The sequence below is a fragment of the Callospermophilus lateralis genome, chromosome 17 (genome assembly GCF_048772815.1).
Source record: "Callospermophilus lateralis isolate mCalLat2 chromosome 17, mCalLat2.hap1, whole genome shotgun sequence".
In the NCBI taxonomy this organism is placed as follows: Eukaryota; Metazoa; Chordata; class Mammalia; order Rodentia; family Sciuridae; genus Callospermophilus; species Callospermophilus lateralis.
This window is the reverse complement of record NC_135321.1, coordinates 17374263-17399057: the sequence shown is the minus strand read 5'-3', so window position 1 is coordinate 17399057 and position 24795 is coordinate 17374263. Positions and strand designations below refer to the sequence as shown.

The following is a 24795-nucleotide window of genomic DNA, read 5'->3' as shown; positions in this document are numbered from 1 at the left end:
TCCTTACTGAGGTAGGTACCTTGGCAGGTGCTGGCCAATGGGGCTGAGGGTGGTGCCTGGTGGTAAGAAAAGCTTTTAAACATTTGTCATCCTAAAAAACACTCTTCCTGCATTTCTGAAAAGCAACCAGCTGGTGTTTATCCTCCGAACTGCAAATTCAGTTATTTACCCCCTTGTTCCATGATATATTTTATAAAGTAATGAATGGTCCATTACACTAACTTTGGGTGTCTGTCTCCTTACCACGACCTCCTCACGGATACCCTCAGCCAGGGAGGCCGTAGGCGTGGGCTGAAGCCTTCTAGCCTCACATCCCTCCCTCCACCACCTCCCCTTCTTCCCTCCCTCTCCTGCACCCCCCCCCCCGTTATTTGGGAGATTAGAGTTCATTAATTAAATCCTGTGCTTAGATCGAACTGTAACATTATTCCAATCACATTTATCTTGCAGGCGGCGGTGGAGATGGCAGCCTCGCTGGAAACGCGCGGGGGAGCCTGAGCCGGCGGCCAGAGACGCACAGCGCGCCGCTTCATCGCCACGCCGCCGCGCAGCCCCTCCATCTTCCTGCTCAGCTTGGGCCCCGCTGGCTCCGGCCCTGGGGGTCCCGCTACTCCAGCGACTCACGCCCGCCCCCGGCCTTCCGCTGCTCGGCTGCCCGGGTTCCCCCTCCCCCGCCACACACGCTCACACGCGCCCGAGAGCACACACACATACACGCGCACGCACGCACACACACACATACACACACACACTCACTGACACGCCAGCGAGCTGCTGGCCGCTCAATGGACCGATTTCCCTGGTTTCCCTGATCCCAGCCCTGCACGGGATGAGAAATTGCAAAATGGCCCGGGTCGCCAGTGTGCTGGGGCTGGTCATGCTCAGCGTCGCCCTCCTGATTTTATCGCTCATCAGCTACGTGTCCCTGAAAAAGGAGAACATCTTCACCACTCCCAAGTACGCCAGCCCGGGGGCGCCCCGAATGTACATGTTCCACGCGGGATTCCGGTGAGTGCGGGCCTCTACCTGAGCGCCCTGGGCTGTGTCTAGTTTACGGTGTGTCGGGGTAAGGTCAGAGAGGGGTGTTGGGGCTTATCTGAGACACTTTGGGCCAGCAAACTGAGTGGTCCTCCACTCCCCTCTCGGATTCTCTCTTCCTTCTCCCTTTTATTTTTTTTTAACCCAAAGCCCCTAAAACTCGTAATCCTGATCGATATTATTGCATTTCTTGTATTCTTCCTCGGCATCCCTTCCCCCATTTCAGAAATGGGGGGGTGGGGTGTTAAGGAGAAAGATGGTGGAGGGAGAGACGGCGTCGGGGGGGGGGGGGGAGGTGGGCCGGTGGGGGGAGTGATCCGCGAGATGGACAGGCGCGAGGTGAGCGCCCTCCCCGCTCGCTGTCCGCAGACTCCGCGGGCTGGGCTCCCGGCGGTGCGGGCGATTTAATGGCGCAGGCGCCGACTCTCCTCGCACTCGCCTCCTCTCCTCCCTCCTCCCCATCAAAGGATGCGCGGGTCTGTTCTGTCGAAGCCCCTAGGGCTTTCTCCCTCGGCCCTTTCCCCTCACTGCCGCCCTCCTCTCTCAGCGATTTCTGCAATTCTCCCGCCCCTGTGGGAAACTGGCCTCCTAAGGGCCGCCTACCCTCGCCTGGGTCGAAGGCGCTGCTCCCCACGATTCTCGGAGAGCCCCCGCCCCTACCTGTGCCCAGGAGCTCGCCAGGAGGGCCTCCTGACGGGCTGCTGCAACCTGTGGTCCGAGCCGGGCCAGAGGTGCGGAGCCTAGAGAAGCCCCGCCTGGGCACCAGAGCAGAGCTGGCGGCGGCCTCCGGGGGTCCCCAGTCGAGGGTGGGCAGTGAAATCAGACACAGGCGCGGGAAGGAAGGGGTTAAGGCAGGAGCCCCTCCCGCACTCTTCCCCCGAGTCTCCAGTTCCTCTGCCCTTTCTCCAAAAATCAATTCCTTCGGGCCGCGGGGGCGTCGCGGGTCGCATTGGCAGCGGCGCGGCCGCTGTCCGCGGTGCTGACTCCCTGGTCGCGGCCACGCTGCCGGCTGCAGCCCGGCTCCCGGCTCCCGCCCCTGCTCACTGCGTGACGGCCATCTTATGGTCTCTCCCGCACCCGGAGGGATGGACAATGGAGAGGGGCTTCCCTAGTTTTCCTTCCTTCTACCCGGTGTGTCTAGTAGCAGAGGGTGGAACAAATGAGAGGGGCTCTGGGGAGAGAAGGATGCGCTGCGCGCGCCAGCTGCCCCCGGCCCCGACTGGCTGGACTTTAATGGCTACCTCGGCTTCCCGAGCTGAGGCCAGCACGTTTGTCTGTACTCATGCTCCTCTCCAGGTCACAGTTTGCGCTGAAGTTTCTAGACCCGTCCTTTGTGCCCATTACGAATTCTCTCACCCAGGAACTCCAAGAGAAACCTTCTAAGTGGACCTTTAATCGGACAGCGTTTTTACATCAAAGGTAGGAGAGGAAGAACCGATCTAAAAGGTGCTTTTGAATTCCGAAGCTCCAAGAACAAAACAAAAACAAATCCAAATCCCAAACAAGAAAAACCTGCCTTCCACCCTCTCCCCCACCCCCAGTGTATTCGCCCTGTCTTCCTGGCCTAACTGCACAATCGTTATTGGTAACCCTCTCCAGTGAGTGTAGTGCCCTCTCTAAATAGGAAACACCAGAATGACCAATTCGAATGGGGAAAAAAATACATATTTCCAATATCCTCCCTCACTTGGGCTTGAAAGAACACCATGACTTGCAGTTAACAAGTCTGGCTAGGATTACCAAAGCCAGACAGCCATTAAAAAAATAAAGAAGAAGAAAGCCCCGTAGTTAATTTCAAGACTGCCCAGTGCATTTTCATTCCCTCATTTGGGGGGAAAAATGAAAAATAAAGTAAAATTATATTATTTCATTGAGACACACGGGAAATAGCATAATCCATCTCCATCAAATTCCTGATGAAGAGGTGGGCCCAAATATATGCAGGTATTTAGGACTGTTGTGATTTTGCCTAGTTGTTTTCATTAAGTTTTTACAGCTTTTAACTTACTATAAAGCTGTCTAAGATCATTCTTATTAATTGATGCAGCCTCGTTTTATATATGAAAAAGTTTTTTGTTGTTGTTTTACATGGGATGAGGGAATGAGATTTACTCAAATTTACTTATTCTCCTCAAGGATTCTGGTCTTCTCTTAGAAACTCACATAAGTCATTGCTTCTTCCTTTTGGTGGGATAATCATGCTGCTGGATGCAATGTGAGCCATCTAGTGTATTCATGAAGGGTGTGAATTCTTAGTTTTACAGACTAGTCTGTTTAGGGAGTTGTTTTGATCATACCATTTTTAGTTACTGCTCTTTTTAAAAATGTGTAATCTGGCAAAATTAAAACATATCCAGTAAATATCCATGGTGTCAGGAAAATGTTTATTCAAAAAAAATTGACATATAATCATATGACTATTATTACATATTTTTAAATATTTATGTTTAATCCAAAATTAGTTCAGGAAATTTGAGTAATATTAAAACCCCTTAAGTGATTTTGTAAAACTTTTGGGGTGCTTTTTAAAAACTTTTGGGGTTTTAATCCAATATTCATTTTATAAATAACCCCCAAAATTTTCAAGGATAGAACACATTATATACCTTTTCCCAAAACACATATCTTACTCAACAAAAACATTCCTAACCCACTAGGTCATGTGACCCTAATGACCAATCAGAAGGGCATTTCTTTTTTAAAACTTCCCTCCTTTCAATCCACTTATTAGGTAACCTTTAATTTTTACCAGTATCATTTTAAACTTTCCTTGCCTTTATAACAGCTTTATAATCAGTAAAACAGTACTGATCACTTCGGAAGTTTTGGATTGGAGATGTCAGTTGATGTTGCTCTATACTTTGAATAATGAAATAGTTTTTTAAAAATAAAAGTCCAAGCAAGTTTCAAAACATTTCATTTCATTCCTGATATTTTTAAACAAAAAGACTGGATTTTCAGTGTAATTTCTTAGCACTGGAAAATCTAGCAGCAAAGTAAGGCATTACTGGTCCCTTAAATATTTTAATGGGTTTGCATTTAAAAGGAAACAAGTTTACTTAAAGATTAATAGGAAATCAACCTGAAGTTCATTTTATGTTTCACTCCTGTCTTAAGCTCCTTATTCTTCAAATATACATATATTTTCAGTGTTGCATTAGACTCTGTTTCTAAGGATTTGATATAACCCACTAAATTCTGTTTTTACATAATCAAGCAGGAAAATATCCTGTTTCATTATTCAAGGGGTCTTAATGAGATTATCATCTCATTTCTATTAAATATTCAACTACATCCACTGCTACTCCCATTTTCATATTTTAATAATAGATAGTGTTGTACTGACTCATATCTCTTTGGCTTTTATTTGGACACCAGTGATATTTGATATTCTTAAACATTGCAGTCCAATAGCAAACAAGTAGTCCCTAGTTACAAACTCTTAAGTCACCAATGTTTGTGCACTAATGTAAGCTCTTTGGGGCCTATGTAAATTGTCTCCCTGTATTTTCTGACACAGTTTGGCATACGCCTCCTTCCTGGTCAAATAACATTCCTCAAGTAGATCAGAAAACCAAGAACTTGCAGCTAAAACTGCAAGTTGTATTTACAAACCTCAAAGGATTACATTCCAAACCTGACTGAAAGATTGCAACATTCCTATACATTCTGAAACAGCCCTCTCTTCAAAAACCACAATTATGAATGTGTAATCCTTGAATTCAATGTACTTGAGATTCTTGTCTGAATGAAATGGCAGCATAAGACATAAGATGGAAACTCGGTTCTTTTGAATGGAATGCATTTAATGAATTTCTTTTTATTTTAGGCAAGAAATTCTGCAGCATGTCGATGTAATAAAAAATTTTTCTTTGACCAAGAATAGTGTTCGGATCGGACAACTGATGCACTATGATTATTCCAGCCATAAATATGTTTTCTCTATTAGCAATAACTTCCGGTCACTGCTTCCAGAAGTGTCACCTATTCTGAATAAGCATTATAATATTTGTGCTGTGGTTGGAAATAGTGGGATCCTGACAGGTAGCCAGTGTGGACAAGAAATAGATAAATCAGATTTTGTTTTTCGTTGCAATTTCGCCCCTACGGAGGCTTTCCAGAGAGATGTTGGAAGGAAAACCAACCTTACCACCTTCAACCCCAGCATCCTGGAAAAGTATTACAACAATCTTTTGACCATACAGGACCGTAACAACTTTTTCCTCAGTTTAAAAAAGCTTGATGGGGCCATTCTTTGGATCCCTGCGTTTTTCTTCCACACTTCAGCAACTGTTACCAGAACGTTAGTTGACTTTTTTGTTGAACACAGAGGTCAGTTAAAGGTCCAGTTGGCTTGGCCTGGAAATATAATGCAGCATGTCAACAGGTGTGTATATTTTATTGCATTTAACTCATACCCCACCAGATGGCAAATCAATACTGTAACCTCTTGGGGGTGGGAGTCATCCTTAGTTGTTTTAGTACTTTAGGGAAAACTCTTATCTTTCTTTATCAATGAATGAATCATTCCAGTTAAAAAGTTCCGTCTACCCTCCAGCTGGTTAGCCCAGTGTCAAATGGAGAGATTGGTGTTTCATCAGTCTCCCTCCTCTGTTCCCTTTTCCCCTCTTGATGGGAAGCTTACTGAGAAGTCACAGAAAACACCAGGAATCAAGAACTTACCACTGGCTAAAGTACACAAAGCAAATGATTGTTAAAGAAGTTGTAGTTGGCTCAAAATTGCCCCTTTTGTTTGATGTTTAGATAGTTTATAGATATTTTTGTAGATGTCCAAGGCCAGAAAACCACCTAAATAAATCACAAATTGTATTATCTGCCTTTATAATTTGATATTAGAATATAAAAACCTGTGAAAAATATTTTATGAGCTCTTGTTATCTCTTATGATTTGATGGAACTGGCCAGAGTAGCTGTATTTTCCTCTGACCTGGTGGTTTTCAGTACTAGTTGTACATAAGAATTACTTGAAGAGCTTTTTAAAATACTGTTACCTGGGCTCTACCTCAAGAGCATCTAATATAATTTTTTTCTGGTGGAAAGGGAGGAAGGGACCAGGCAGTTGGGGTTTTGTAGTAATTCTCCAGATGATTCAAATATGCAGTTGGAATTGAGAGCCACTAATCCAGGGTATGTTAGAAAGCAAGATTAATTATTGGATTTTTTTTTCCTTTTAAATCATCTGAGCAAATTGCCTAATGCTGATTCCCCCTATATAAGAAGCCAAAGTGTCCCAACAGAGCACCAAATATTACTACAAATTAGAGTGGATTCTGGAAAAATCTGGTAACCAGGGAATCTTAAGAATTTTAATTCTGTAACAGATTATTCTCATCCTATAGCCCCTAAAGTCTTCCAAATTTAAGATCTCTAGTTAACCTCTCATTGAAAGAGGAATCTAATAAGCTGATACATCTAATAAAAGGGTGCATCTCTGAAAGGTAGGGTGATTCCATAATTAATAGTCCAAACCAGAACTTTTCCTTGGAGAGAAAGTGGGTCCTATTAATAATTACAACTATAATAGGCATAGACTTGGGCAATCCCTATTTACCAGGATGTACGTTCAGAGATAATAGAGCCCAACTCTCAGGTTCAAAGATGAACCAACTGAAATATAAAGGGCAAGAACTATTTACCTAAAGTCACAATCACTTCCAAAATGGAGAACTAGAAGCCAGGTCTTCTGCCAGACTGTCTCTTTATAAACTCATCCTTTGGTTCCCCTCATGTTTAATTTTAGTGAATTTTAAATTTCAATTGGAAGGGGGAAGGCCAGATGACTGGGCTGGGAGGTGGATTTATCCATGTAATTTAAACTGTCTAAACAAATCCATCTCCCAGCCCAGTACGACTGACCCACCAGACTGAAGCATTGACCCTGGCCTCTGAATCCACGTGTACTTATTGTTCTGCAGGTACTGGAAAAACAAACACTTGTCGCCCAAACGATTGAGCACAGGTATTCTTATGTACACCCTTGCGTCAGCCATATGTGAAGAGATCCACTTGTATGGATTTTGGCCTTTTGGATTTGACCCCAACACAAGGGAAGATCTTCCGTACCATTACTATGACAAAAAAGGAACCAAATTTACCACCAAGTGGCAGGAGTCCCACCAGCTGCCTGCTGAGTTTCAGCTGCTATATCGAATGCATGGGGAAGGGCTCACCAAGCTGACTCTGTCACACTGTGCCTAAGAACTCGGAATGGAAAGTGCCAAACGGCTGTTTAAAAAGTGCCCCAAATCAAATTGAATAGTCTTCAGAGTAGAACCCCAGAGACTTACAAGGCTCGTCTGCCACTTAAAAGGAAAGATGTCTGCTCCCCCTTTTGCATTGCTCTTTGAATGGTCTTAGCAGACTTGGCAGGACAGATGCATTGAAGCCACATAATTTAAGCTCAGTTGATAAAGGGAATGTTGCATTTGGAAGTATGCTGCTAACAGAATGGTTTGAAGTATTTTCATGTTTGTATTTTAATAATAAACTTCCCCCCATGTTGATGAGGACTAGAGCTATAGTTTCTGCAGCTCTGCTCAGATACAGTCCTTGTAATCAGAGGCCTCTGGCCAATTGGGGCAGAATCTGTTTTGCTGGTGGGATCAGACTCTTCAAAATGGAAACAAAAAATTGGTTTGCATATCTCCCTCTCTGGCTCCCTTCCCCTCCCCCTCCTTCTCCCCCTCTCTCCCTGTTGCTCCCCCACCTCCTGTCATGTCTCTCCCTCTCCCTGAAACCATTCCCCTGCCCCACAACCATGGAGTTTAATAATTTGCTAGGAATCCTATTGAATTAGCTTTGCTTGTGTGTGTTGCATCTGTACTTGATGTGTTCAAGGTTCTGGATAACTTTGATGTTTCATGACAAACCGAGAAAAATCATGATGAATCCCCTCATGACTATTTTTATAAGAAATGCATCTTATGAAGTCCTCACTCATCCATATGGTCATTCTGCAGCAGGGTGGTCTCTCTGGGGTGAGTGGCATATAAGGCAGGTCATCTTTCACTATCACAAAGAAAGCCTATGGTGTGGGTGGCATTGCATCTCTTGGCATGGATGTGATTATGGCAGATAATAACAATGTTGCCACATCTGCAAGGGCATTGCAGCCTAGGCCTGGTGTTTCCCATAGTCCCAAACCATCCTCTCAGCACACAGAGGCAATTGAGTCAGTTGAAGAGCCTGGGACACTGAAGGAAGAAAAAGACTGTTTAGAAGTTGCTATGTTGTCCTGTCTACACTATGCTGGGGTGACCATGTTGCACATCTGGGGCCTTTGAGAACCAACAGGGCTAGAGAGGAAGGCTGGAGGTCAGCCAGGCCACCCCCTGTGGCTAATGGTAAGGTGAGAGCATTTCAGGGTCCTGCTGTTTGTTTGTTTTGAGACATTTGTAGACACTGAATATTCCCTAGTTCCCCTGAAATCAGATCTACATGCCTATAAGTTAAGTATTTCAAAAGAGAAAGCCATTGTGCAGTGGCAAGTCTTAGTACTAAATAGTCCTTGGAATTTGAGATTATGTAGGCTTGCCATGGAGGAATTAGTTGGCCATTCTCCTTTTCATTATTTCAGCCTTAGGAATAGAAATCGTATCACCCCCACCCCTGGCTTCTTACTGAGCAGCACTTTGTTCTTCCAGTTCAGCCCAAAGTCTGGCCAAGTTGATGTTAAATTTTAATAAGTTTCTTTCCAAATGCCAGTCAAGCACATTTATTATATGTTTGAGTGGGAGAGTTTATTCTTTTCCAGAAATCTCATCTAGATTGTTTGCAATGTCACAAATACCGTGAAAAATCATCGCTGTATTCAGTTGTCAGTTCACTGTCCCTCTTTGGGAAAGTAAGATCATACTTAAAATTAAGCCAAATACAATAAGGAAAGACATAATCCTTATACTCATGTTCTGCGTGGTCCTAAAGCTTTAGGGAGCTATTCAGAGCAGCTGCATAGATCCAGAGGTTAAAGAAAGAAAGTGAAAGAAAAACATTCAGGTTCAAACGCGGTACCTACTGTAACATGACTTATCATGTATGGCCGTCACCTACATAAATGGGAAGAAGTAGGAATAGAAGTTTTGAAACAGGAAACTAAAACAATTCCATATATGAAGAAACTATGAGGGAAGATATTTAAAACATTCTGAAGTTCAGTGGTATGTTCCCTGTCACTTTAAAGAAGACAATCCTACTGTTCTCAGGCTGCGCTGGGTTAGAATCACGGAGAGATTGATAACTGACAGAAGTGCGTAGTTGGCTGTTCCTGAGCACTTAGTTCAGTTGGTTACAGCTGAGTGATTTAATGCCCATATTCCTCATGCCAGGTTCTGACTCTGGAGTTTCAATCCCAATGTACCTATTAGTTTTTACTAAATATAAATACATAGACATTTTGAACCATGCAGATTGAAGGAACAAAAAACAACAACAACAACAACAACAACAACAAAACAGAATCCCTAAAAAACAGTTCATTGTTCCCAAGGCAGACTATTTAAATATGATTTCATCTCAATGTAAAGCTTTGTTTGTTTTTTAAATTCTGAGAGGTTTGTTGTTGTTGTTGTTGCTTAATCTCACTGAATGCTTTTTCCATCTTAGGAGTGACAGGACCTTCTCCTTCCCCCACCATCATTTCAGCTGTATTTAACAGGAACTCAAAATAGTGGGGAAATGGACTTATCTCCAGAACCAGAAGGACTTAGAGGTCATCCCTAATTCTAGACAGGATTTCTTGAAGGTGATCCCTAAAGACCACATTCCCCTTTATTAAGACAAATCTGGTGAAGAAAATTCTAAGCCCTCCTGTTTGGTTAACCACAATACTCAGACTTGATAAATTTTTTCATTTGTAGTTCACATTCCCCTCCTATTCAAAAAAAATTAGATGCAATATGTGGGTAAAGCATTTATCCCAATTTTCAGTGCATAGTAAGTGCTCAACATATAGTAGCCTTTACTATCGTTGTATTGTTGGTTATGCCCTTGACCTGCAGTTCCACCACTGAGAAAAGCAGCCTCTAGTGAATCGTACAAGATCTCTTTGTTTTTAAAGATTGTTTCAAAGATGAAACCTATATAGCCACCATCTAAACCAAAAGACATGGTGGCTCCCATGTGTCCTGATTAGAAAGGCAGCTGTCAGTAACCAGAGTTTGCTGGCTCTCCCATAGCTCCCAGGCTTGCAGAGTCAAGTGCACTGAGCTGGGAAGATTGACCACAGGGGCCTCTTACTTGACTCACTATAGGTCCACAACCCTTGGCTTTTGCATTGACCTCATTTTGTTGGTTCTAGGGTAAGGACATTCTTTTGTTAGCAACGTTCCCCTTTTTAGAATACTTAGAGCAGAGCCCACGTTCACCTATGGGAGTAAATATCACCATAAGGCTCCCAATTCTGTCCATGACACCAACACAAATAACCAATTAAGTTGCAGAAGAGAAAAGAAAAACAACCAACATTTGGCAGCTTGCTTGATGCTAGACCCCCAGTGTACAGACATGTAGATCCCAGGAGACAGGGTTAAAGGTAATGTCAAGAATTTCTCCCACATCCAGAGTTTCTTTCCCATATTTGATGATTAACTTCTGTGGTTCCTCCATTGTTGTGTCCTTGATCACTGGGAAAGTGCTGTGTGCCTAGCAGTGCTTACTGTGACCACTGTGCCATCTGTCTGACCCTGATGTCAGGCACCTGACTGTGGAGCTACAGCAAGGACATTCAAAGGACCTGTCTCCTTGTGCACAGGTCACCAGTTAGCTATGATTGTGAGTCCCCCGACAAACCTAATTTGGTGGGGAAGTCAAGGAATGGAAGAACATTTCTTTAATTTTAGACACTCTCAGACAGCAGGGCACGTTGCCCTGAGGTCAGCAGAATCAGGGATCAGACTGCAGAGTACTAGGACACTGGAAAGATAAGCGCCTTAAGCTTCCCCAGTCCTAATTCTCAACTTTTCGAATGAGAAAATGGAGATACAGAAAGGCTAAGTGACAGCCCAAGATTGCATAATTTGGAGAAATTTATCTCATCTTGGACTTACCAGGATCAAATGAAGATAGACTCAAAGGGACCATGATTTTGGTCTGGAATCTTTAGGGCACAAAAAGTAAGTTGGAAGAGTTGCAAAGGAAAAAAAAAAATTATTTCTCAATGTAGAGCAATAAATGATACATTTGTTCCCTGGTAACCACCTACTTTCTCCCCTGAAATGAAAGAAGAACCCCTTGGTGATCACTGTTTGGTAAATCACAATTCAGTTATTGATAGTTCGCAGTTGACAATGGAAATCCTATTCAATACTCTGTTCATCTTAATAAAACCTCATTTTAGTAACATGTATGCATAGTTTAGAAGCCGAAGGCTGAGAATGGCTGCCCATTTTTCCTTCTGTCTACTTTGCAGCAGGGGTCTCTTGAGCTCAGAAATGCTTTCCTTATTATAAGTAATTTCAACATCAGACTTTGAATTATTGTATTTAGTTCAATATGCTAAGAAGTTGTACAAACAATAACAATTTTGGTGAATCTTCATTTCTTCAGAATGATAGAATGAGCAATTTTCTGGGTAATTCTGGATTCTTAGGTCCTTTTTTCTTGTAATTATTTGCATGTACCAGGCAAAAGTTTCTGTTTAGCTTCTGCTGCTTCCACAACATGTACAACTGACCTTTTGTTTTCAAAGGGAGGAGTTGGGACTGTGTCCATGTGGCTGAAGAGCCCAGAGGGAACACCACAGGTGCTAGAGATCTAGGGCACTTTGGCTTGCTGAGTGACCTGTCTAGACTCTGTGGCCCAATTAATCAAGGCCACAGATGAATTGATATTAAGGACCAAAGTGACTATGCCTCTCACACTTAGGCTGCTTTGCCACGCAGATGTAACAGTTGAAATGGGAATGTCATTATTGTTTTAGAATGTCGTTATTGTATCATGTCAGTATTTCTGAAAATTTATTTTTACTGTGATGACTATTGAAGATATATGTGTTTTAATAGACATTTTTATCCTCAACAAAGCTCATTTTCTTGGTGTTGATTACAGTAGAAAAATAGTCAAAGACCTGTTGCAGAATAACTGACTCTAAGTTTATGGTAGAGTTCTGAAGTAAGAACCTGGTTTATACCACTGACCCATCAGCAAGCAAAGCTGTATGAAATAAGAACTCTTGAAAATACTACTCTTAATTTCTCACCCCAAACCTTTGGCTCATATCTTGGAATAAGCCCAGCTTACAAAGGTTCCCAGATGATTCTGATGTGGCCTGTGTCTGGAAACCAGTAATATAAAGCACAGACAAATACAGCATGCAACCCACGGTAGCTGAATCCTCATCAGTCCTCATACAGTTAGTATCAAATATTCCTTAGAATTACCACAATACATGGCCATGTAGACACAGGACTCAACCAGTCAACTCTTCCAGCTAAACTGACCATTCACTGATCCATAAGCAAATGGTAATTGCTCCCTTCTAGTCAGAATGGATGGAAACCTGAGGACCAAGTGGGGAGCCTAGCTTTAATATACTTTACCCCAAGGCTGGCTCTTTAGATTCCATATTTCAAACTAAGGGGCAGATCTCAGGTGATTCATCTTTACAAATGAACAGACTGAGAAACAGGAAATTTACATAATTCAATCAGATTCGATTTGAGAGTCAATTCACAGGGCCTAAAATGTTTCTTGAAGGGTCTGATTTCTCAAACTCCAAGTACTGCCCAAAACGCAAAGGTCTTCCAGCGATGAAACCGATCCAAAAAGAAATTCAAGGGGCTAAAATTCTAAGACCAAACCAGTGTAAGAAAGAGGGTCATTTGTTCTAGCTGCCTTGTTCCAGCCTTTGTTGGAGAAGGTGCCACAGTTCTAATGAAGTTTTAGCCAGGCTTCTTTCTATCGATGTGCACACGCAAAGCCTCTAGTCATCGGAGGTACTAAAGGGCTCCTCTGATTTCCCTTTTGTGTGATTCAGAAACAGTTTTAGCCCTTTGATGTGCTGCCACATGTTAAACAACTGGCTCTGGAGAACACACATTTACCAATTTCTGCGGTGTAAATATTTTTAGCATAGCCGATTTTAGGCTACTAACTTAATGTCAACCAGCTCAAACTGCAAAAACATTTTCAAGAGCCAGTAAGAGCTGGCTTCAGCATAACATGAGCAGGCTCCAGCATAGCACTGCCTGAATAATTTCCAAGTCAGTGAGTACCCAACAGAAGAGGTTGGCAGTGGCTTTGGAGGGAAGCATTTTCACCTAGGCCAGGGTCACTAATTTTTTGTAAAAGAGCATGTTGTGTCCTTTAGGCTAAATCCGTAAGTCATTCAAAAATTTTCCTAGCCACTTGCTATTTGGATCCCCTCAACAGACTCCTCAGCACTCAAGATTATCAGTCACACTTTTCTAATTTCAGAGAGTATTCCTCCAGGTAAACATTCTGTAATTTAACCGCCAGTTGAAACCACATTTGACTGATCTTCTATTTATTTGCTTTTTAATCCTACAGTCCATTACCTGTTTTCCCAACTCTGTATTTTTCTATGTCCACTTTCTCATCCTCCTCCTGACACAGCACAAAATTCACAGGTATTAAAAAAAAAAAAAAAAAAAAAAAAAAAAAACAGGCAATGAAAGGAGCCAAGAAAGAACAAGACACCCATTCAGCTCACCTGGTCACACATACCTGCAAAGGCTCTGTGGTTCAAGGTCTGTACCCCAACAGGGGACACTCCACTGAGCACCATGCCTGTAGCTTGCATGTATACACAGTGGGACTCTATTTGCCCTTCAAACAGCCGCTAATGGTCAAGAAACACCACTGACTCAAAACACCTCTGGCAACTCAGTGGGTGAGTGGGCAAACTTTGTAGAGGAAGATGTCATGTGACGCTTTGCCCTTAGCTAAGCTGGATTATGAAAAAAAAAAATCTAACAAACACATAACCATAGCAGTCCTCTGGCCCCGGGCAGCACAGAGACTGTCCTTCCTTACCAATAGTTGTGCACATACTCCCTGCCTAGGATTTGGAAATCAGATACACTGGTCATCCACAGTTTGAAAATGGACAGCTTTTCTGGTAGAAGTCATTCTGAGGTGGTCTTAATTAAGCCCTTTGGAGGGCAATGCTGGAAAAAATATGTACTTAATTTTTCAACACAGTGAATGGCCACAGGTTTTTATTCATGTAATGAATCAAAATTAGATCATGAAGGACCAAATCTACTTTCTTGTTGCAGTAAAATATCCTATAAGTTCTATAAGGGATTTCCACGTTGTCAATGTTTGAAACTCAAATTAGACATTTGATATATTATTTTTTAAAGGTTTTCTGTTCTTAACAATCATGGAAATGAGCTTGTTTCTCTATATTCAGCAACCTAGGTTTATTAAATGAGTCAGGTGTGTGTTCTGGTGTTTTTCTATGTTCTCAACAAATTGTATGTAACTAAACACAAAATACACCTTCATCTTCTGGTTCTTTTTCTGACACCAAAGAGATAAGTCCTCAGCTGCACGCACATGAGACTTGACAGGTAGGCCCCCATTATATTATGAATAAATTTACAGAAAAGCCAGTCTTGTGGAACTAGCCACTTCTATAACCTTTTTAGATAAGAAGGTAGAAAAGAAAAATTGGTAGACCATGGGAGACAATGAGTTTGGACAAGAAGTATAGAAGTGAAATAAAATCATTCGCTCACTTGCAAAAAGGAGGGGCGGTTTCCCTTAGACCATTTGCAAGACTTAGAATAGCTGCACTCCATGCTAGTAATGCTGTTTAACCACATTGCAAGATCCAGATCTGGACCCATACCGTGCAGAAAAGCAGCCTTACAGTCAAGAGCCCTGGGAGGGGTTTATGACAGACTGAGATGCAGTCAGCTAGCATCAGCAATTAGCACTGAAAATAGCACACAGGACAACACTCTGACACATCACAATGCAGGATCATTTAGTTATATGGGATAGTAACCTAAGTCTGCAATGGAACCAGACAGAGCTAGACATCATCTCAAGTCTAGATGGCAGATCCTCATCCTCCATGCAGAGGTGAGGTTCAGAAGGTCAGAGTGACTTGTCTGTCCACCTGGAATCCAGTGTGGGTCTCCCAATTGGTGGTTTCACACCACACCATGCCACTTCTATTCCTTGGGTGGGAAGCTGACAATCAATTGTGGAAGCATAAACAAGAAGTCAAGACAAAAGAATGTTTGTGATGTTTTCTCTCACTTAACCTACTTTGGTTTCACCATTTTACTTTAGCATCATCTTAAGGAAATGTTATATCAGTGCAGAATGACGAACAAAGCTCTTTACAGAGTAATGATGAAACCAAAAGGGAAAAGGCAGGAGAACACCGAATGTAAATTAAAGAATTGAAGAAGCATGTGTCAGGAAACAGAAATGCCTCAGATTGCTATTACTTTGGCGCCCTCCCCCACACACTGGATGCATTTGTTTTGGAAAATGCAATTTTATGCTGAGAGACTTAGAAGGAAGGCTTTGCCCCTTCCCAACTGCACCATTTATCTTGCTGTTTGGAAGAAGCCGTGGCCCCTACAAGTCAGACTCACCTGCTTTGGGAGAGGCACCCTCTCCTGCCCTTGGAAACAGCTGCCATCTGGTGAGGGCCACAGAGACCTGAAAGAAGCCAGCACTGCTGGACTGAGGACTATGTAAATATCTTCTGCCTTCCTGGTGAATACGGACGATCATCTTTCATAGAGGTAATCGCGTGTATATTGTGACTGTAGTCTGTGAAGAAAATGCAATGGTTTGCTTTGACAGCTCTCCAAATGTATCTAAGTGTGAATGTGCCTGCCCCATTGCCTCATGTGCCAAACACAGTATTTGAATGCATTGTTTTTAAATAAACTTTTATTGTGCATTGGAAAACACTGCTGGTTGACTCTGTTCCACTTGGAGGATACCCCACCGACTCCCTGCCTGCACCCATTAACACCCTCACGCTTCATACAGTGAAGAACTTGTTTTCTCATTCTCAGTGTTGTGAGGGCTTCTCCCAGAGATTTGTGGGACTCTACACAGGGCCTGAGCTTAGTTGTCTGCAGCCAGGAACCAGATGCAAATACCAAAAGTGCCCCATGCAAACTTTATCCATTGGTCTTTAAATGCAAAAGGGCTTCACATTATCAATAATGATACATTACTCTTTACTGTTACGATTAAACATCATTTTATTGAACCAAGAGTTCTGTGAGGGAGAGAAACTGAGGGACTTGATCCATGCTGCACATAGAGCTACTGAGGAGACAACCGAGTAGCTGCCCCTCCTGAAGTCTCTTGTTAGGTCATCTCCTCATAGAGCCTTTCCTGGCTGCCACACAGCCTCTGTCCCCTTTCTCTGTTTGATTGTTCTCATTTGCTATTATGGTATGGAAATTAGATGCCCCCAAAAGCTCCTGTGTTAATGGAGGAATATTCAGAGGTGACATGATGAGACTGCGAGAGCTATCTGTGGGGTAACTGTAGGCAGTGGGGCATGGCTGGAGGGCTGGGTCACTGGGGTGTGCCCTGGAAGGGTGCATTTTTCCTGCAGCTCCTTCCCCTTTCTCTCCCTGCTTCCTGGCCACCTTGAGGTGAGTAACCCTCCTCCACCAAACCATTCCGCCATGATGTTTTGCCTCACCTTAGGCCCAAAGTGCTGAAATTGACCCCATGGACCAAAATAAAATTTTCCTCCTCTATCTTGTTCTTATCAGGTATTTTTTATCACAGAGATGAATAGCTACACATCTGTACAGTGTCTCTCATCACTAGAAATGATGTTATTAAGTCATTGTCTGTGTTTCCACTGTGTTACAAGCTCCATCTTATACAAAGCAGGTAACTAGGCCCTTCTCAGTCATGTTTTGCCTGTAGTCCCTGGATGTGAAGTGTTTCATAGACTTGCAATCACTATTTATAGGATGGATGGATGGATGTAATCTATACATCACTTCAACTTTTTCCTTCTCTCTCTCCCCATTTTGTACCAACAACACAGACACCAAAAATCCTGGATCTTCTCTAACCACATTCAATAGTCAATAAGTATGAACGATACTCAACAAACATTTGTTGATTGAATGAACAAATGAACCATTATAGGAATTAATTTTCTCAATATCTATGCTCCAACATCAACAATATCCCAGCATATGAATGCACCATAACACATCCAGTTTGTATCCCTGGCTGACTACAATTTACATTGAAAGGACAAACCCAAGTAGGGTTAAAAAAAGAAAAAATACAGATTGAAAGGACCCTTCCTTCAAGAGGCATGGTTGCATCTGAGAGGATTGCTGTGTTTCAGATCTAGCACTCTTGTCAATCACTATGTTTAACACCAGGCAGACAGGAACAGGATTCAAAGCTAACAAAATCATAATGCTTCTGCTGGAGAAATAAAGTCTTATTGAGGAAACGGTTGAACACATTACAAGATAATACCTTTGATCCTGGATAGCTTGAGGTGTTGGTAATATAGGGGAAGAACAGAGAAGGAAAGGGGGGCCACCATTAAATTCTAGTACAAATTAAAATTTTTAGAGGCCAAATGAAGTATGCAGGGGTTACATTTTCTGAAAAGTATCTGTCAGACTGAATATTCCTCTCTAGCCCCCACCCCCATGTCAGAGAGAGAGAAGGGGGCTGGCAAACTGTTCTAAAACAAACTTCAGCAAAACATAAAATTGACACCAAGTGTATTGCAGGCTTTCTGCCTGGGGCTGATTAGTACAAATTAAATTTTAAAATAGAATTATTTTCCTAAGAAAATGTATTACCACTGCTTGATCAAGACAAAGAGGATTAAAAAAGAGAAACCCCCTTCATAAAAAGGCCAGTGTGACCCCAAAGTTCCTAGATCAGTAAAGAAGCGTGGCTTTCTGCTTCGGTTTAAGCAAGAGTGTGAACACCTACTCCATAGGGCTTCCACAAGACCCCAGGGGCCAGAGGTAGCTGGAACCAGGCTCAATCCCAAAGGTAGCCCCCACCCGAGATATGCGATTCCTGTTAAGTGAGTTAGCTCAAAGAAGAGGTTACTCTCAACACTGTGTATACCGTGCAGTGTCCTAGGTGCTCAGGAGCTTAGAGAAGGAGTTCAACCTTCATTTCCAGATGAAGAAACTAAGCCAGGGAGAGAGAGTGATTCGTACAAATGTCCTCTCCTAATGAGCAACAATTGTACTTTACCAATTTTTACAGGAAGAAAAAGGAAAGAAGGTTATTTTTATGTCATCTAATAATCCTCAATTCTAAATAATTTAAAAAGACATTTTGCTCATTTTACTTACTTTGTCATTTATTATTTTATTTTACTTATTATTACAAAAAAAGTTATTGAGATCATATTAACTAACAGAGATAAGCAAAAAAAAAAAAACTTAAAAAAACACTTAAACCTTCACCTGTTTACCTGAGTGTGTTTGTTCTGCTCCAGATATTCTGTTGTATTTTCTGCTTCTTCTCCTGAAGAATATATCAAGAGCATCTTTCCATGTCATTAAATAGTCTATGATAAATTCACAGAATGAATATAAATGTACCACAGCTTATTTAACTAATTATCCATTATCTTTTCCAATTTAGTTCTTTTTTTCCTCAAATTTAGGTTATTTGCAATTTTTAATTGTTATTTTTGTAATTAAATGTTCAATTATTTCCTGGGATAAATTATTTGAAGTGTATTTTCAATTAATTTTTGTAATATACATCACTTCCTCTCCCTAAGCCTCAATTTCTTCACCCGAAAATGAAAGCCCTGGATTCACAGAATCTCCAAGCCCCTATTTACCTGTGACATTCTGAGTATATGTATAGTGTTCAGAGTAGCCACTTTTCAGAGCCAAATAGAGATGTTCAATGATCAAATTTCTAAATCTTTATTTCCCTAGCAAACTTGTAAAAATTCAGAGAAAAGCATGCATCATCATTGAGGATGACTTCCTCAACAGAGAAATAACACCTTTTTATATACTAAAGTAAACAAATAAGCTATTGTTGCATGCTACTTAAATTCATTTTCCACATCTCATTTAGGAACCAGGAGAACCTCACGGACCTGAGAAGGCCCATCCAATCACACTTTCATTACTAATCAAATAAGAGGCACCCAGGACCATCTCAGAGACGGGCCTTCAATACCATGATAGATAGCTCTTTTCTTTATTCTAAGAGTATGTTTATTGCTTACTCAATCCTGCCAACCTAATAATGCTTCCAATTCACATTAAGTCCAGGAAGTCAAAATAAGGAGGTTGAACCAAACAATCTACCCTGAGGCTACACGAATCCTATGGATCTGCTGTTTTTGTCAAACCCCTTTTAATCAATATCTCTACTTCTACAGAAAAGATGTAACTTTAAGCAAATTCAAAATACTAACATATAGATTGTCAAGGCAAATATTGTAAAGGGCGGCCAAAGCAATCGCCACAAAATTCTCTACCATTGTCCCTTTCTTAGGTAAATCTGCGTTTCACCAAAAAGAATATTAGCAAATATACTGGTCTCTGTGGGTTTTACAGTTTCTGCACAAACACTCAATTCCCCTGTTGTAGCGCAAAAGCAGCCATACAAAAATAAGTAACCATGGTGTGTTCCAATAAAACTTTATTTATAAAAACAGGCAGCAGCCAGATTTAGCCCATGAGGCCACAGTTTGACACAGCTACCTGCTTTAGGTAACAAGCTCCTTACTAGTATGGAAAAACACTTCTTGACCTTCATCATATTAGTTTCGTACAGTGGCCATAATTAATTGCCACAGACTTGAAGGTTTAAAACAACAGAAATTTACTCTCTTATAGTTCTGGAGGCCCGACGTCTGAAATCAAGTTATCAGCAAGGTTGACTCATTCTGGAGGCTTTGAGAAAATCTGTTTGGTGCTTCTCTCCTTTCTTCTGATAGCTGCCAGAACCCTTAGCATTCCTTGACTTGTAGGTGCAAAACTCCAGTCTCCACCACCATCTTCTCTCTGCTTTTGTGTCTTTTCCCCATTCTCTCCTCTTGTTAGGACTCACCACTGAACTTACAAGCCACCCAAGTCCATCATCTCAAGATGCCTACTGTAATCACTCCGCAGAGAGATCCTTATTATAAATAAGATCACTTTCTGGGCTTTTAGGGGGACATGCTTTGGAGGGCCACAATTTATCCTCCTACATTCATTTACATCAGTATCCAGACACAAAGAAACTCAAGGGCCCACAGAGCAGAGTCCACAAACACCCTTCAATAATGCACAGACTCAGATGCACCCCAGGTGTAATTGTTCTTCTTCTAAAGTGACAAATCCATTCTACGAAAGCCCAACAGCATTATTGGGTGATGGGAGTTATGTCCTCAAATTAATTAGATTTTATAAAACTCTCCATTGTCTGTGGATAGGAAACGGATGTTCTTCTAACAACAGATTTAGAAGCAAATCAAACTTTCCCCTCCGAAATCAACAAATTCTAAAGACATTCCTAATACATAAGAACTCATTTCCCACACCAAGGAGATGTTCAGTGCCAGGGATATTGATCTTGTGTAAGTGAGTTTTCTAGCTGGGGTGCATGCACCACATTGAAAGAAAAAGTAAAAATAGAGAAAATATGAAGGTTGACCAACCTATGACATGAAATGATAAGTTCAGAAGAAATGTCTAAAGTGTTTCCATGGACCCCATTGTTCAACACCTTGAAGATCAATTTAAAACTCATTCTCATCTTTGCAGCAGTTATCACAGATATATAGATATAGATCTAAACAACTTTAGTCACAAACACTAATATGTCTGATTTAGCTTCCAGAAACCTTGTGACCTAATCAGCAAGCAGAGTCTATTGGGAATGAAAGTGGAAATTTAGTCTGAGATATTTTTCTCAGACATGGGACACATTGAAACCATCTTTAACAACGTGTAGAAGATAGTAAAAGAGGATGATTGAGTGACTTAAAAGAGAGAAAAATGAGAGTTCAAGAGGAAATCGGAAACTACAATAGCCATAGGTCTTGCTGCCTCCTATTGGAAGCACCATGTCCCCCAGCATGGGCCATGTATGGGAAAGTTGTTCAAAACCAGAATGATTGGTTGGAGGCTCGTCCCTAGGAGTGATGTAAAGGTCTTTATGAGAAAGGGCCTGCCTGGTTTTCCATGCAGGTAGCCAAGGGTAACCAGACACATATCAACCACATCATACACCCACCTGCTCTGGATGTCTACACCAGGAAATGATCTTATGCCAGGAAGCACTATGTGGCTTATCTGTTCTCACTCCAATCCAGTTCTAACTAAGAGAGGAGATTTTCTACATGACATATCCAGCAACACTGTGGGAAAGGGGGACTGTGGAAGAAGGAAGTTCAGTGAGTCTTCGGTGTGGAAGGAGGAGGGGCAGTTTGATCTGGATGCCATCTAAATAAGAGACTGATGAGAACTCCATCATTCTCGTAAATCTTTGTCATTCCTCATGTTCCTTACTGCTGAAAACCTCGACTCTCCCTATTTGTTGGTAGGGTTGACTCTCTGACAGTCCCTTTCAATGGTCTGCTAAGGCCCAAGTGTCTCCCCCAAATTTGTATGTTGAACCCTAATCTCCAAAGCAATGGTATTAGGAGGTAGGACCTTTGGGAGGAGATTAGGTTATAAAAGCAGAATCTTCATGAATGGCATTAGTGTCCTTATCAGAGCACCCCAGAGAGCTGCCTTGCTCCCCTCCGTCACAAGAGAACATAGCTAAAATGCACCATCTATGAAGCAGGAAGTGGCCCCTCACCAGACACCATGTCTGACAACACCTTGATCTTAGACCTCCCAACTTTCAGAATTGTGAGAAATTTTTGTTATTTGTAAGCTACCTAGTCTAGGTTATTTTGTTATAGCACCCTAAATGGACTGCCATTTTTCTACGAGGCTGTCAAGATGTGATCCCACCATTGTTTGGGGGAAGTCCATTCATTTGCTTTCCTCTGCCTGCACTGGACATCCTCACACATTGACCCCAAAGTTACCCCCCATTCAGCTCCCATCTTGGTGCCCTCTTCTCTACCCTTATATAAATTGATTCATTCCAACTCCAGACCTCACATTACTTTGCAACTAGAGGTCACCACTGAGATGCACAAGCCACAATCCCAGGCTCGCAGTGGTACCTACCAAACCTAAGCCAAGTCCCTGGGAACGACTGAGCCAGCCCATCCAAAGAGGATCATCTGGGTTGGGGATGTGTTCCAGGACAATGGTGCACCATCAATATCCACAGTTGCTCCTGGTGAGAAGTCTGCCAAGCAGGAACCCAAAGCTCCCAGACAAGTAACAGACACCTTGACACCCAGTTCAAATCGGGGACCGAGAGGGAGATGTTTCAGTCAAAGCAATCCCAGTGTACCTCCTTTCCTCTCTCTAGAAACAAGATGCCAAGGAATGACGCTTGCTAGGTGCATGGGCGCTAAAAATATGTACTTCTCAGACTGAAAACCAGAGAATATTAACAGTGTGACTAATTTCAAAAAGGTCAGAGGAGTGACCTGACTTCTAATTCACACAGCTTGTAAGTGACAGAGGGAAGACTGGAACCTGAGTTTCTCAACTACTGCTTCTGCCCCATTTTCTGATGAGAAAAAAAAAAAAAAAAAAAGCACAGGGGCATCAGAAACAGTGTGTGCCTTCGCCTCCCTGCCTTGCTGGGAGCATCTTTTCCTCCACCTCTAGCTGCACTGTCCTGCCAGGTATGTCTAGGTCTACCCTGTGCTGTACTCAAGAGTTCAGATCCCTCTGACTCCCCGGTTCCTGATCAAAAGGCAGAAGCGGCTTAGATTGGAAATAACCGCTGTTGTGCTATAATTAGTAATTAACTCCTCAGCATTCCAAAAACAACAACAGAAACACAGTGAGGTCCACGGAACACTAAAGACCACAAGGAAAAAAAAAATAAAGCAAAGTGGATTTCAAAGAACTATATCACTTGATAAGTTGGTAATTGGAGCTGATTCTAATTCCTTCTGGTCTAATTTATATCTGACTACAGAGCTTCCAGATCAAGGGGGCTTAGCCTGGGGATCACTTGTGACCAACTATTAGCTAAAAGTCCTGATTCCTGGGAAAATCCTTATTCCCAGGCAAACTGCGACAGCTGATCACCCTAGAAAGAATACAAGCAGCTCAGGAATCTGGATGGGAAACAAATTATATCTTTATTTTGACTAATTCCTAAATAAATGGACAAATTTTCTTTAATGGTGAAAGGAAACAGCAAACCACAATGACACTAGCGATGTCTGTGACTTGGCCACCAAAAGAAACCCCAGATATTTTCATACCACATTAAACTGCCAAAGATATCTTTAAGTATAATGTATGCATCACTATTTATGTAGATATTAAAACCACCATTAGATCTTCTTTAATGCACTGAAGAAGCACAAAGACTACATCAAAATTTGATTTTTAATGTTTTGATAGTTATATTCAACATAATTGCATTTTTAAAGTTTTGAGATATAGTTTACAGGCTTTATCAGACTGCCAAAGAGCTTCAACAGCACAGAGAAGATTAAGGACTATAGAAGCACCGTGCAAACCGGGGACTAATTTTTTAGTAGTGGAATTTATGGAACTGTGTAGCTGGGATTATGCTACAAGATTTAAACACACTTTATCTACCTTATCATTGGTGATGAGGTGATTACTAATATCTCAAGGTCATGCTGATAAAATCCATGCCCTTAACCCTCAGACAACCCAGCTTTCCCAGGACAGACCTGGGGCCAGATTTGCCCCTCATGATAATTATCCCATGATAGATCTCCTGGGGGCATGTTTGGAGACAAAGAGATCCTATTTAGAAACACAAAATTAGAAAGCTGCCCTGGCTGATTATCTAAGAGGTGGATTTATTTATAAATAAATGTGCTATATTTTTTAAGAGTCTCTGTTCCCATAATTCTGAGCAGGGTACCTGTTTTTTCATTTAAATCCAATCCCCCTCCCACCATGACCATGACCCTAGGGAGGTTTACAACATTTTGAAGTATTTTCCAGTAGCCTCTTAAATACTTTTAAGTTGTTTCCACTTTCTGTTGTCTTTATATACAAATGCATATTATTCATTGAATGTTTTCTAGGACTGAATTCTAGTCATATGTCTATTTTAGTAAGTTGGACTCCATCAACTTGATGTTCTAATATTTCAGAACAGCTGGAACCTAGTCACTTAGGACATCCTCTTCAGTCCATTCAAATCACTTGGCAGCACAGAGATGACTTTAATAGCATATAATCTCCTTTACTTTTGCAAATACAGAATCATCAGTTGCCTCCAAAGATGGGGAAAACAGGGGTGACCCCTGTAGAGGAAACCCGTTATTTTCATATTATCAGAGCAGGAGAAAGCAGGAGTCATTTTTCATCCTATTGAGAAATTAACTTCATCTCAACAATCGTTTTTAACCTAGAAATGTCAATGCCTTCCTATTGGAAAGTCTTTCCCGTTCTGCAAGTGTGGAAGGTAGCAGTGCCTTGACGGAAAAGCTGCAGGCCTTTCTAAAATCCCTCTCGCTGCCTTGCAAACAGCTGAGCTAACTGAGTCCCACGGCGCATTAGAAGTCAGACCCGTGAGACCACCCGACCATCCAATCCCAGATCCAGACCACCACCCATACCACCCCTGCCACCTCGTATGATGCTGGATGTTATAGAGACCCTTTTGATAGGACTGTACATCTCTACTTGCCCAAGACAGGAA

General features: G+C 42.0%; 1 protein-coding gene across 1 annotated transcript; it reads left to right on the top strand.

Moving 5' to 3' along the window:
- Positions 1-829: 829 nt before the first annotated feature.
- Positions 830-7257, top strand: St8sia3 (ST8 alpha-N-acetyl-neuraminide alpha-2,8-sialyltransferase 3). The gene is made up of 4 exons (XM_076837236.1): positions 830-1008; positions 2335-2457; positions 4868-5425; positions 6975-7257. Exons 1-4 carry the CDS (start codon positions 830-832, stop codon positions 7255-7257), a joined length of 1143 nt encoding a protein of 380 aa, XP_076693351.1.
- Positions 7258-24795: the final 17538 nt, after the last annotated feature.

Excerpts from the sequence above, each read along its gene's own strand:
- St8sia3 (XM_076837236.1), top strand. The coding sequence starts at position 830 with ATGAGAAATTGCAAAATGGCCCGGGTCGCCAGTGTGCTGGGGCTGGTC. Across the intron at positions 1,009-2,334 it reads ATGTTCCACGCGGGATTCCG|GTCACAGTTTGCGCTGAAGT; the intron begins GTGAGTGCGGGC and ends GCTCCTCTCCAG. Across the intron at positions 2,458-4,867 it reads ACAGCGTTTTTACATCAAAG|GCAAGAAATTCTGCAGCATG; the intron begins GTAGGAGAGGAA and ends TTTTTATTTTAG.